A 12697-nucleotide genomic window follows, 5' to 3' on the forward strand; every position below is an offset into this window, starting at 1 on the left:
TACCATATATAAGTGGTAAATTAAACCATGTGAATGGAGTGAATGGATGTGAACACTGTGAGAAAATAAGGTAGAAAAGATTCCTTTCCAGTTTTAGTTACTGCCTCTAATACAAGAGTGTGCATACAATTGTATTTCTTGTCTTTTTACAGGTTACACAATAAAATGATAGGATGCTATATACATGTATAAATAACATTTTTTTCTTATTTGAAAATATCTACCTTATCTGTTGCAGCTACTTTTCTGAAAATTAGATTTTATAAACTTTTTTCTGACAGAGCCCTGAAATTGTTCTTTCTATGATGAAGGAAAAAAAAGAGAGAAATTAATTAAATGAAGGAAGGAACTGAAATTCAATTATTGAGATTTCATATGTTTAACTTGATAATGGAAAAGAGTAGATATATATTGTGAAGTAACTGGAAATTTAACATTTTTTTGTTTATCTTTGCTATAAAAGTATGCTATTTTCTAAAATGTCATATCCTAGCCCTGGTGTGGCTCAGTAGGTTGGAATGTCGTCCCATACACCAAAAAGTGACGAGTTCAATTTCCGGTCAGGGCACATGCCCAGGTTGGGGATTTGTTCCCCCGGTCAGGGCATGTATGGGAGGCAACCGATTGATCTTTTTCTCTCTCTCTCTCATCAATTAAAAAATAAGAATAATATGTCATATTCTGTTATTACAGATAAGTTTCCTTTATCACCTAAAATGTTTTTTAAAGTGATTCCTTTGGAAACACTACATCCTAGTAAAAAGTCCAACAATAAGTCATCTTGAGAAAACATTACCTTCAAAAATGCTGAATATAACCTCTACCATTATTTTGGTCCTAGGAAAGTATTTTATGATATTTGATCTCCAGCCAATATATTTTATGATGTATTTACATTTGTGTATATATTTTCTCAACATGTATGAATACAAGTAATCTCAAATTTAATCAGTAATTTTACCCATTTCCTGGTGCTTTTGAAAATAGTGTTTTCAAATAATAGGTTATGTGTCAATATTTTTTTTGCTTTTACAAATTTCTGTCATTTGTTTTAAGCAGTCTGAATACTTATGCCACAGTTTTCTTCATATTTCTTATGATTTGGTCTTGTTGACTTTTTTGAATCTATGGGTTTATAGATTTCATCAAATTTATAAATTTTGTGACCTTTGTTTTCTCAAATAATTTCTCTCCTCATCTCCTCTCTTTTAGTGATTCCAGTTTTAGTTTACTAGGTCTCTTGAAGTTGTTCATAGCTCGCTGAAGCTTTGTTTCATTTTCCCCTTCTCTGTTTTAAAATTTGGGATAATTTATATTGTTTGCTATGATCTGTTCCCCCTGGCATTGTGCTCTGCAAGCCGCAGCCAGTCAGCTGCCTTTGTCTTCCTGGTGTCCCAGCTGTGTATCCTCACCTTAGGTGACAGCTGGGCTGTGAACACTCTCTAAGCAGTAAGCTGCAGCTATCCTGGGGCTCTTATCATTTACCTCACCTGGTATCACCATTCTGCCTTCCTGATTCCTAGGGTCTGAAAACTATTATTTCATGTTTCCTTAATTTCTAATTATTTCAGGTGGGAGCATATATCTCATCTGTTATTTTTTCTTGAGTGGAAATGCAAACCAGAACAATTTTAAGCAGAAAGTTGAGAAAACCTTTTCGTAGTGATATCTTTTTGTTGTTTGAATGGGATAACACTGTATAAATTCTTATTACTTAATGATCTTTACATGTTTCTTACCTGATTATGCAGTGCGTTAACTGTGTGAGTTTTTTTAGTTTAGTTTTGTTTTTTCAATCCTCACCCGAAGACACTTCTGCATAGAGTGAGAGGAAGAGAGAGAGAGAAACATCAATGTGAGAGAGACACATCGAGTGGTTGCCACCCACATGACCCCAACTGGGGTTGGGAACAAACCTCAACCCCAGGGACAAACCACAGCCGAGGTATGTGCCCCTAGTGGGAACTGAACCTGGGCCTCTCTGGTTCATGGGCCGATGCTCTAACCGCTGAGAAAAATTGACCTGGGCTGTGTGAGTTTTTTTAAATTAAATATTTCACTTTGACTTGTGTAATCATTTTTCTCTGGACCGCAGGCCATCGCTCTAAATGCTGAGCCAAACCGGTCAGGGCATGTGTAACCATTTTTGCCATTTTGGGTTGCTTGGTTGTTTTTGTATGTAAGTAGAATGTACTGTTTTATTATGTATTTATTATTTATAGTGTTTACACAATTTTTTAACTTCACAAAAGCAGAAACTGTCTAAACTGTCTGCAGCCCTAGCCAGTTTGGCTCAGCAGTTAGAGCGTTGGCTCATGGACCAGAGAGTCCCAGGTTCGGTTCCCTCCAAGGGCACGTACCTCGGTTGCAGTTTGTCCCTGTCCCCAGTTGGGTTGTGTGAGTGTTTCTCTCTCTCTCTTCCTCCCTTTCTCTGTCCCACTCTATCTGAAGATGATTGCAAAAAGTGTCCTTGGGTAAGGATAAAAAAAAAGGACAATCTGCAGTTAGGAAAAATCTCTAAAATTGAGATCACTGCACATTTTCAGACACTTAAAGAAAGCTGAAAAATACAGAAATAATACAAAAGATGCTGTCTTACCATGATCATTTCACCTTTCTGAAACATTATACTAAATCATTGGATCATTATTATGTTAAGTTAGAAGAGTAAAAAGAGAATTTATATTAATTATATCCACTTAGTGACAAACATTTCTAATATCAGAAAAGTTCATTGAGCCCAGCTGGTGTTGCCCAGTGGTTGAGCATCGACCCATGCACTAAGAGGTTGCTGGTTTGATTCCTGGTCAGGGTACATGCCCCAGTTGTGGGCCAAATCCCCAGTGGGGGAGTGTAGGAGGCGGCCATCAATGTTCTCTCTCATCGATATTTCCATCTCTTTCTCCCTCTCCCTTCCTGTCTCTCTGAAATCAATAAAGAAAAAAAAAGTGTTTAAAAAAAGTTCATCGAGCTTTTTGGATTTCTTAAAGGAGATCATTATATGATCTTTTTTTCATGATTTTCAACATGCCATATTCCAAAGTAATGACAGATAATATTAATTAAGAGAGTAATAACTGTATGAAAGTACTTAGATTTTATCTTAAAGTACTAGTAAAACATCTTACTTTGTTGTATAAGATTTCTAACTAAATAAAAATAGCAAAACAGGAAATCTCTGTTAATAAAAGTTGTTCCTTTATATTCCATGTGTAGAATAATTAAAAGTCTAATGTAGTGCTTTAAAATGAGTGCTGAGCTTGAAATTTGTATTTGCCCTTTACCAGTTGTCATTAAGCTTGTGAAGGCTGCTTCCTTCTTTCGAAAACAGTATTTTTTTCTTGATGTGAATGTTGCGCGGAAGAAATGAGATTTAGGTGGCAAGCAGATCAAACTGTAACTAATAAAGCAGATGTTTATGGTAATGGTTTTCTTGCCTCTAGAAATAATATGCAATGTTTTCTAGAAGTTGGATTTTTAAGTATGCTGGCTTAAGAACAGTGATGAGTCCCTGTCATTGATATTAGTAAGGATCGATATCAGACTTTATCTTATAATTTTTCTTCTAAATCCATTTACCTATAATTAGTGATAATATAATGTTATATAATCTTCCTTTGAGATATTTATCACTTCCCTTCTTAGTGACTTTGAAAAGCAGTGCATTTTACATAATATTTTCTCACAGATACACCAAGCATCACTGCTAAACTAATCAGTGAACAAAAAGATGACAAAGAAAAGAAAAACCATGAAGAGAAAGAAAAAGTTAAGGCAGAAAATGGATTTCAGGACAATTATAGTGTTGTTGTTGCTTCAGGTATGCTTTCTATTTTATATAATCTTGATTTTGTTTGGATTTCTATACAGTATAACAATTTATATTTCTAGAAACAATGTAATAAAAAGTATTAATGCAAAAAGCTGACTTATAATGATGCCTTAATAGTAAATATAAAACTGTTACATCAGAAATCTATTACTTGTTTGCAGTGGAATTATTAAACTGATTTTATGTCCAATGTTTGTAATATGTCCTCAGATATTGAACATGTGTGAATAGTTTACATACTGCATTTCAACTTGACAGTGTATAGAGAATTATATGCTTACAAATCTGCTATGTTAAGGAATTTTTAAGTATTAACCAGTTTTCATTTATGATGTTGTGTTCATTCCTTACATAAAGTTAGAAAATAAAAATAATTGAAAGAAAATTGATTGAAAAATGAATTTTTACTCTTGGTGCAGGAAACAAAAATGACTAGGATAACTGGTAATTTTGGAGGATATATGTCATGATTTTAGTTGAAAAGAGAAAGCTCACCTTACTCCTCAAATAGTAGACCTCTGTATTGGTTTAATATATTCTATCAGAGAAAAATTAAAAACATGAGACTTCCTACACATACTTGCACAAAACTACTTTCTAGTAAATGGATGGTCATCTAGTAAATGGATGGTCATAGAATACAGTAGTTGATGATATTTTTTACTTTCTTGGAAAATATTTACAAATGCAGCCAAAATTGTTCATGGAGTTTCATGAAGAACAACTAGAATTGGGAGATCATATTTTGACATTGGTTAGGAATGTAGTGTTTTGTTAAAATATTATAAAAATACATTTTTACTTCATTGTGTTGGCTATATGGAATCTTACGGATTCTTTACTTTTAGGGCTGAAATCCCAATCTAAACGTGCTGTGTCAGCTACACCACCTCGCCCACCATCCAGGAGAGGGAGGACAATGCCGGATAAAATTGGAAGTGCTTCTTCAGCAGTGGATACTGCCAACAAAATAATTACGGTCCCAGTGTTTCACCTGTTCCACAAACTTTTGGCAGGTAATGTTCGCAATGATAAAACATTCAAGAGCCCTGGCTGGTTTGGCTCAGTGATTAGAGTGTTGGCCTGCGGTCCAGAGAGACCTGGGTTCGGTTCTCATTAAGGGCACGTACCTCGGTTGCAGTTTGTCCCCAGCCCTGGTTGGGTTCTGTGGGAGGCAGCCACTCGATGTGTCCCTTTCACGTCGATGTTTCTCTCTCTCTTCCCGTCTCTCCCTCCCACTCTATCTGAACAAAATGAGGTGAAAAATGTCCTCAGATGAGGATTAAAAAAAAGAAAATTCAATAAATTATAATAATCTTACAACTGTATAAATTAGACGTGTAATCACCAGAATCATGTTTAATCAGGTCCTATTGATGAGCTAAATTACTTTGTCTATGCAGTTCCAATAGAAGTGAGAACATATCCTTTTTAACACTATAGTGTTGTAAATTTATGCTGTATTAGCTACCTAAATTTTGCTGTCAGTGTGCCATAATATAATCAGTAAAATTAATCTTTTAGAGAGGTCACAAGTTATGTAGAGAGTGTTGTATGGCAAATTTTAAATAGCTAGTTGTACTAGTAAAACTCTTAGGTATATCCCTGATAGTTAAGCAATATTTTTCCTCCAGTTAAAACATATTTCTTTGTCACAGTGATACCCATTTTATCTCCATTTTTGTACCGTATCTGTTACAATCAAATTACCAGCTAACTTTGAATAGGTTTTTCTTCTTAGTTTTACTTGTTTTTTTTTTATAGCAGAGGTGATGCAAACTATAGCTAGTGAACTAGATACTCTTTATCTTCACCCGAGGACATTTTTGCATTTATCTTTAGTTAGAGCCGGAGGGAGAGAGAGAGGAAGAGAGGGAAACATAGACATGAGAAACATCAAGTGGTTGCCACCCACCCGACCCCAACTGGGGCTGGGGACAAACTGCAACCTAAGTACATGCCCTTAGCGGGAACCGAACCCGGGACTCTCTGGTCCGTGGGCCAACACTCTAACAGCTGAGCCAAACTGGCCAGGGTGATACTTATTTTTATAAAAAAAATTTTTAATCAAAATACATCTAACCCCATTTATTCATGTGTTTTCCATAGCTGTTTTCATACTACAATGGTAGAGTTAATTGTTGCAACAGAAACCCTATGGACTCCATAGAGTGAAATATACTCTATTTATTTTTTGGCCTTTTAAGAAAATGATTTGCCAACCACAGATGTAAAGGAGCGTCTTGTTTTGTTTTTTGTTTCTATTTGCTGTGGCTCAGATCTTGGTGGGATTGGTTAGCTACTAGTTAACACTCTCTACAGACATTATTTATTGTTCACATGTGTCAGAAATAGATTTTAATTTTTGTAAACTTTCCATGGGCTGATTTTAAATTGTTTTGAATTTAGTGTCAGAATCTAATTGCTACCTCCAATTTTGTAAAAGCATTAAGTAATTGAGTAAATTGAATCAAGTAAATGTCTTCCACTTGGATTCTAGGTTTAACTTAGTTCTGTCATTTTTAGGCCAGCCATTGCCTGCTGAAATGACACTTGCTCAACTTTTAACTCTCCTATATGACCGAAAACTTCCTCAAGGTTACCGCTCGATAGATCTGACGGTTAAATTGGGATCAAGAGTTATCACAGACCCAAGTCTGTCAAAAACGGATTCTTTTAAAAGACTACACCCTGAGAAAGGTATGTGTATGATGTTTCTTTAAAAAGTACAGTCTGGCCTGGCTGGTGTGGCTCAGTGGTTGAGCGTTGACTCATGCACCAAGAGGTTTGATTCCCGGTTGGGGCACATGCCCAGGTTGTGGGCCAAGTCCCCAGTGGGTGGCATGTAGGAGGTGGCCAATCGATATTTCTATCTCTTTTACCATCTCCCTTCCTCTCTCTATAAAATCAGTAAAGGAAAAAAAATTACAGTCTTAAAAAAAAAGTCCGCAGGTCAGGATCAAAAAAAAAAGTACAGTCTGTATTCTGAGGAGGCTGGGATTTCTATAGCTGATGACTTAATTTACCTTTGATTTTTTTTTTTTCTTATGTCAACTTAACATGAAGATATTTTTTGTTATGACTGAGTTATTTGTAAATATAAAAAATTTTCATTATTTCTATTGGAAATAAATGTTAATACCTCTTATAGCACCACTTATTTTATAAGTACATGTGCTTTAATTTTAACATTATTTCTGCATGAACCATGTGAATTATCATTTTATAATCAAAGTGAAAATCTCAATTTAGGATTTTCAATTTACCGATAATTTAGGTAAAGTGGTATTTTATGATCATAAACATTTTTTTCTCCTCAAAGAGAAGTGAGATCATACATTTTCTTACTTTTTTCCCCTTATTTTCCATTACATATTTCTTAATGCATTTTTATTTTTTATTTTTATTTTTATCCTCACCCGAGGACATTTTTGCATTTATCTTCAGATAGAGTGGGAGGGAGAGAGGGTGGAAGAGAGAGAGAAACATCAATGTGAGAGAGACACATCAAGTGGCTGCCACCCACATGACCCCAACTGGGGCAGGGGACAAACTGCAACCGAGGTACGTGCCTTTAGCGGGAACCGAACCCAGGACTCTCTGGTTCATGGGCTGATGCTCTAACTGCTGACCCAAACTGGCCAGGGCTCTAAATGCATTTTTTATTGCCTATTTGTTTTATATGGATGGAACAAAATTAATTTGTTCCCCAATTGTTGAAAAATTCTGATTACAGTTTTTTACTACTATCAGTGCTATTTGAGCAATGATTTTCATGGTATCTTATTTTAACTCAGTGTTTTTCATCATTAAAGTTCAACATTTAATTATTATTAGTCATATGTATTCTTTACTAAATTTTGGTACATTTCTTTTGCCCATGATTATTTTTCCTTTTTAAAGTTTATATGATCTGGTTATTATGAACATACTAACCTTTTGGTTTTCTTTTTTGAGTGATTGAAAGCTAAATCAATATGTTATAATTTTTAATTTTTAGTAAGAAGTCTTTGTCATTACTTAGTTTTTCCTAATTGGATGTTTTAGAGCCCAAGATACACATATATTACTATTTGCTGTGAGTCTCTAAAGACTTACTATTTTCACATAGAATGTAATTAACAACTATGCCCTAAAGGACATTGCTTATCAAACTTCAATATGATTATAAATTACCTACAGAGCATTAAAAATGCAGATTTTTATTCAGCAGATCTAGGGTGGGATCTGAGATTTTACATTTCAGAAGCTTTTATACAATGCCAATGATACTGGTCTCCGGACAATACTTTTGGTAGCAAGACTATAGGAGGCAACTTCAGGAGTCATTTAAACATTTTTGTAGCATCCAGCCTTAACATAGCTATATCTGGGCCTGGCCAGTTTGGCTTAATGGTTAGTTCTGGCTGGCTTGCAGACCAGAGTCATGGGTTTGATTATCCATCAAGGGCATGTACTTCAGTTGCAGGTTTGATCCCTGGCCCCAGTCAGGGTAATGTGGGAGGCAACCAATTAATGTGTCTCTCTCACATTGATGTGTCTCTCTCCCTCCCTCTCTGCTACTCTATCTAAAAAAAATCAATGGAAAAAATATTCTTGGGTGAGGATTAAAAATACATATATATAGCTATATCTGAATAACTTAAGATATTTATGCTTTTTTTTAAATATGTTTTTATTGATTTTTTTAGAGAGAGAGGGAGAGAGATAGAAACATCGAAGTGAGAGGGATACATCGATCCGCTGCCTCATGCACTCCCCCTACAGAAGATCGAGCCTGTAACCCCAGGCATATACCCTGACTGGGAATCGAACTGGGACCTCTCAGTCCATGGGATGATGCCCAGTCCACTGAGCCACACCAGCTAGGCTATGCTCTTTTTTAAAAAATTAGATGACAACATCTACATTTTAAATGGAAGAATATTAAAAAACAGGTTCCTTCTTACCTATTTTTTATATTTCATTCTAGATCATGGAGATTTACTTGGTAGCTGTCCAGAGGATGAAGCTCTCACTCCAAGTGATGAATGCATGGATGGGATATTGGATGAATCTTTACTTGAAACCTGTCCCATTCAGTCACCATTACAAGTTTTTGCAGGAATGGGTGGATTAGCTCTTATTGCAGAAAGACTACCCATGCTGTATCCAGAAGTAATTCAACAGGTAAGATAAGATTCCTAATTGAATATATCATTTCATGGCAAAACTCTTTGTTCTTTTCATTTTAAAGTTTTTTCTCTGCTTTATTGAGAAATATTTTATTTTTTAACTTATATTAACTTTTAGAAGTACCCTTTCACTTAGTTTTTGAGCATTGTATAAATTTATGTGTGAATTAGTTGGTACTGAAGAAACGTTGAAGGCAACATATTTGCCTAACTCATGACAGTGTAGCATTTACCTTGATGTTATAGTTATCTCATTCATTTTTATTTTTATTTTTCTTATCCTCATTTGAAGACATTTTTTTTATTTTGGTCAGATAGAGTGGGAGGGAGAGAGAGAGAGAGAGAGAGAGAGAGAAACATCGACGTGAAAGGGACACATCGAAGTGTAGCCACCCGCTCGACCCAACCAGGGCCAGGGACAAACTGCATCCGAGGTACGTGCCCCTAGCAGGAAGTGAACCCAGGTCTCTCTGGACCTTAGGCCGTGGTTGTCACATTTGTAACATTGTTGTTTCTAAGCTGCTTTAGGTATAATGTTAATTTATGGATATTACTGCAAATGGGAGAGTAGAATAGTATAAACTTCTGTCCAAATACATTGTCATTTTGTTTATTTTTTTTTTCTTTTTATAGATGCCATGTCTGTTTTAGGTGGTTTATAAGACATTACTTTAACCTCTTCACCTGTTCATTAATATTACTGTCATTCTTGTATTAATGAAGGGGAATGTGGTGCATTGAGATATAAATATAAAGCTCTTTGTTTGTTGACTAAGGTGGGGAAATGATTCTCTCCAGTGTCTTGTATTTAGTGTATTATATATGCCTGCATCAGTTTCCTAGGGCTGCTGTAACAAATTACCACAAACTGCGTGGTTTATAATACAGACATTTTCTCTCTCTCTCTTTTTTTTTTTTTTTTTTTTTGGTATGTGCCCCTAGCGGGAACCAAACCCAGGACTCTCTGTTCTGCAGGCCGACACTCAACTGCTGAGCCAAACTGACCAGGGCCAGACATTTTTCCCTTATGGTTTAAGAAGCTGAAAGTCTTAAATCAAGTGTTAACAGAGCCATGCTCTCTATGATGGCTCTTGGGGAGGTTTCTTTCTTGCCTCTTCTTAGCTTCTCGTGGTTGTTGGCAGTTAATGGCATCTTTGGCATTCGTAACTGCATTACTTGAATTTCTGTCTCTGTTTTCACATGGCCATGAGTGTATCTTGTTCTCCTTATCAGGACACCTGTCATTGGATTTAGGCTCTACCCTAATCCAGAATGACCTCATTTTAACTTGATTACATCTGAAAAGATTCTATTTCTGATTAAGGTCACATTCTCAGATCCTGGGCTCCTTAGAAAGATTCTAGGATTGGGGTACGAAATATAAAGATCAGCCTAGATACAGATATAGACGCCTGCTTTAAGAGGGTCCCACTGGACCAAGACTGATTCTACTTGGGCATCAAATAAAATAATAGAGTATTATAACCTATGGAATAACATTAGACTCCATACTGGTACAAATAAATAAATGACTAAATAAATAGATGGGGAAGAAAGGAATGTTTATAGTTCCTTGTTAACTAATAAATGTAGAAAGAATGATAGAAAGTCATCGTTTGGCAACCACCCTAATAATTATTGTTTTAGGCAAGAATTATAAAAAAGCTACTTGTAATGGGTCAAAGTTTGGTGAGAAACAAGATGTTTATATAGTATCAAAGAATCTGTCTACTTAACCAATTACAAAGGATAAAATAAAAACTTTAAATTAGAGATATTTATATCATCTAACTCATCTATGTTTGAAAGCTTTCTATATTTTTAGAAAAAGTCCTTCCATTTATATTTCTGTATTTTAAAGAGATAATTTGAAATCAAGTGATTAATTCAAACCTGGTGTTGAAACATGCAAATAGTCAAACAAAAAATTTTTTTTTCTTTTCCTTTAGGTGAGTGCCCCAGTTTTAACATCTACCACTCAGGAAAAGCCAAAGGATAGTGATCAGTTTGAATGGGTGACCATTGAACAGTCAGGGGAATTAGTTTATGAAGCACCAGAAACTATTGCGGCTGAACCTCCACCTATCAAGTCAGCAGTACAGACCATGTCTCCTATACCGGCCCATTCTTTGGCTGCTTTTGGATTATTTCTTCGTCTTCCGGGTTATGCTGAAGTGCTACTGAAAGAGAGAAAACATGCCCAGTGCCTTCTTCGATTGGTGTTGGGAGTGACAGATGATGGAGAAGGAAGTAAGTGTTTAGTATTATTAATGAAATTTTACATAGGTGGGTTGTGTAAAAGATGTTCAAATCATTACCTGTTAGTCATCATTTATTTTTTTCAAACATTTAGTTATTTCAAATAAACTAAGTTGGCAACTACTTCCAGTAGTAGACATAATAAATCTTTTTTTAAAAACCTTAGTTTTTATTTATTTATTTACTTATTCAAAAGATATTTACTGAGTGGTTACAAAACTCTGGGCATCATTGAAGGGATAAAAAGAGGAAGCAGTATTTAAACCCAACATTCAAGTAGCTAGTGTCCTTCAGTAATAGCAGTGAAGAATGTATATAAACATGCAGACTTGACTAGTTATAAAAGCCCAACTGAGTGTGGCTCAGTTGGTTGGGCATCAGCTTGTGCACTGAAAGGTTGCCGGTTTGATACCCAATCGGGGCACATGCCAGGGTTCCTGGCTCGATCCCCAATAGTGGGCATGCAGGAGGCAGCAGATTGATGTTTCACTCTCACATCAGTGTTTCTCTCTCTCCCTCCTCTCTCTCTAAAAAAAATTGTAAAAAAACAAACAAAAACAACATGCCTTGAGAGAGGTACTGCATTGTGGAGGTACTCAGGTGTGAGATGATTTCCTTACTACCCAATGATATGAATAAAGTGGCATAGCAATTTTTAGTGGGGTCATGAAGGATAAAGTCGATTGAGATGAGTTATTTTAGAAAGAAAGAATTATTTGAGTGGTATTTGTATGCTCAGGATATATGAGAAATGATAAGTTAGCTAATGAAAATTTGCATAAAAATCACTCAGAGCCCTGGCCGGTTTGGGTCAGTGGTTAGAGCATCGGCCTGTGGTCCAGAGAGACCCGGGTTCAGTTCCCGCTAAGGGCATATATCTTGGTTACAGTTTGTCCATGGCCCTGGTTGGGTCGTGTGGGTGGCAGCCACTCGATGTGTCCCTTTCACGTCGATGTTTCTCCCTCTCTCTCTGTCTTCCTCTCTCTCCCTCCCACTCTATGTGAACAAAAAATGAAAAAATGTCCTCGGTTAAGGATAAAAAAAAGCACTCAGAGCTCATTTTAAAAGCTGATATTGGTAACAGATTATGGAAAGGATTATAGAGAACTTCAGATTTTATTTTGAAAAGGTATGAAGATTTGTTAAAACATATTAAACAAGGTAGTGATATGATAATTTTTTTAAAAAAGCAAATTTGGGCCCTGGCTGGTTTGGCACAGCGGTTAGAGCGTTGGCCTGTAGACAAGAGTCCTAGGTTAGATTCCGGCCAAGGGCACATGCAGGTGGCAACCAATTGATGTGTCTCTTTCACGTCAATGTCTGTGTGTCTGTCCACCCCCCCCCCCCCCCCCACCCCCGTCTGTAGATAAATGTAAAAATATCCTCAAGTGAGGATTAAAAAAAAATTTTTTTTTTCCCTTGGCCAGTTTGG

The 12697-nt window shown here is 36.0% G+C and overlaps 1 protein-coding gene across 4 annotated transcripts in view; it reads left to right on the plus strand.

The window, feature by feature from the left end:
* Positions 1 to 12697, plus strand: part of BIRC6 (baculoviral IAP repeat containing 6) — a 247605-nt gene that overhangs the window by 178469 nt on the left and 56439 nt on the right. For all 4 annotated transcript variants that reach the window (XM_036262756.1, XM_036262757.1, XM_036262758.1 and 1 more), the window contains exons 58-62: positions 3689 to 3820; positions 4681 to 4848; positions 6359 to 6532; positions 8805 to 9001; positions 10956 to 11256. In XM_036262756.1, coding sequence (XP_036118649.1) covers positions 3689 to 3820; positions 4681 to 4848; positions 6359 to 6532; positions 8805 to 9001; positions 10956 to 11256 — 972 coding nt within the window. The remainder of the gene's footprint in view (positions 1 to 3688; positions 3821 to 4680; positions 4849 to 6358; positions 6533 to 8804; positions 9002 to 10955; positions 11257 to 12697) is intronic.

Source organism: Molossus molossus, unplaced genomic scaffold (assembly GCF_014108415.1).
Source record: "Molossus molossus isolate mMolMol1 unplaced genomic scaffold, mMolMol1.p scaffold_m16_p_15, whole genome shotgun sequence".
NCBI classification, from domain to species: Eukaryota; Metazoa; Chordata; class Mammalia; order Chiroptera; family Molossidae; genus Molossus; species Molossus molossus.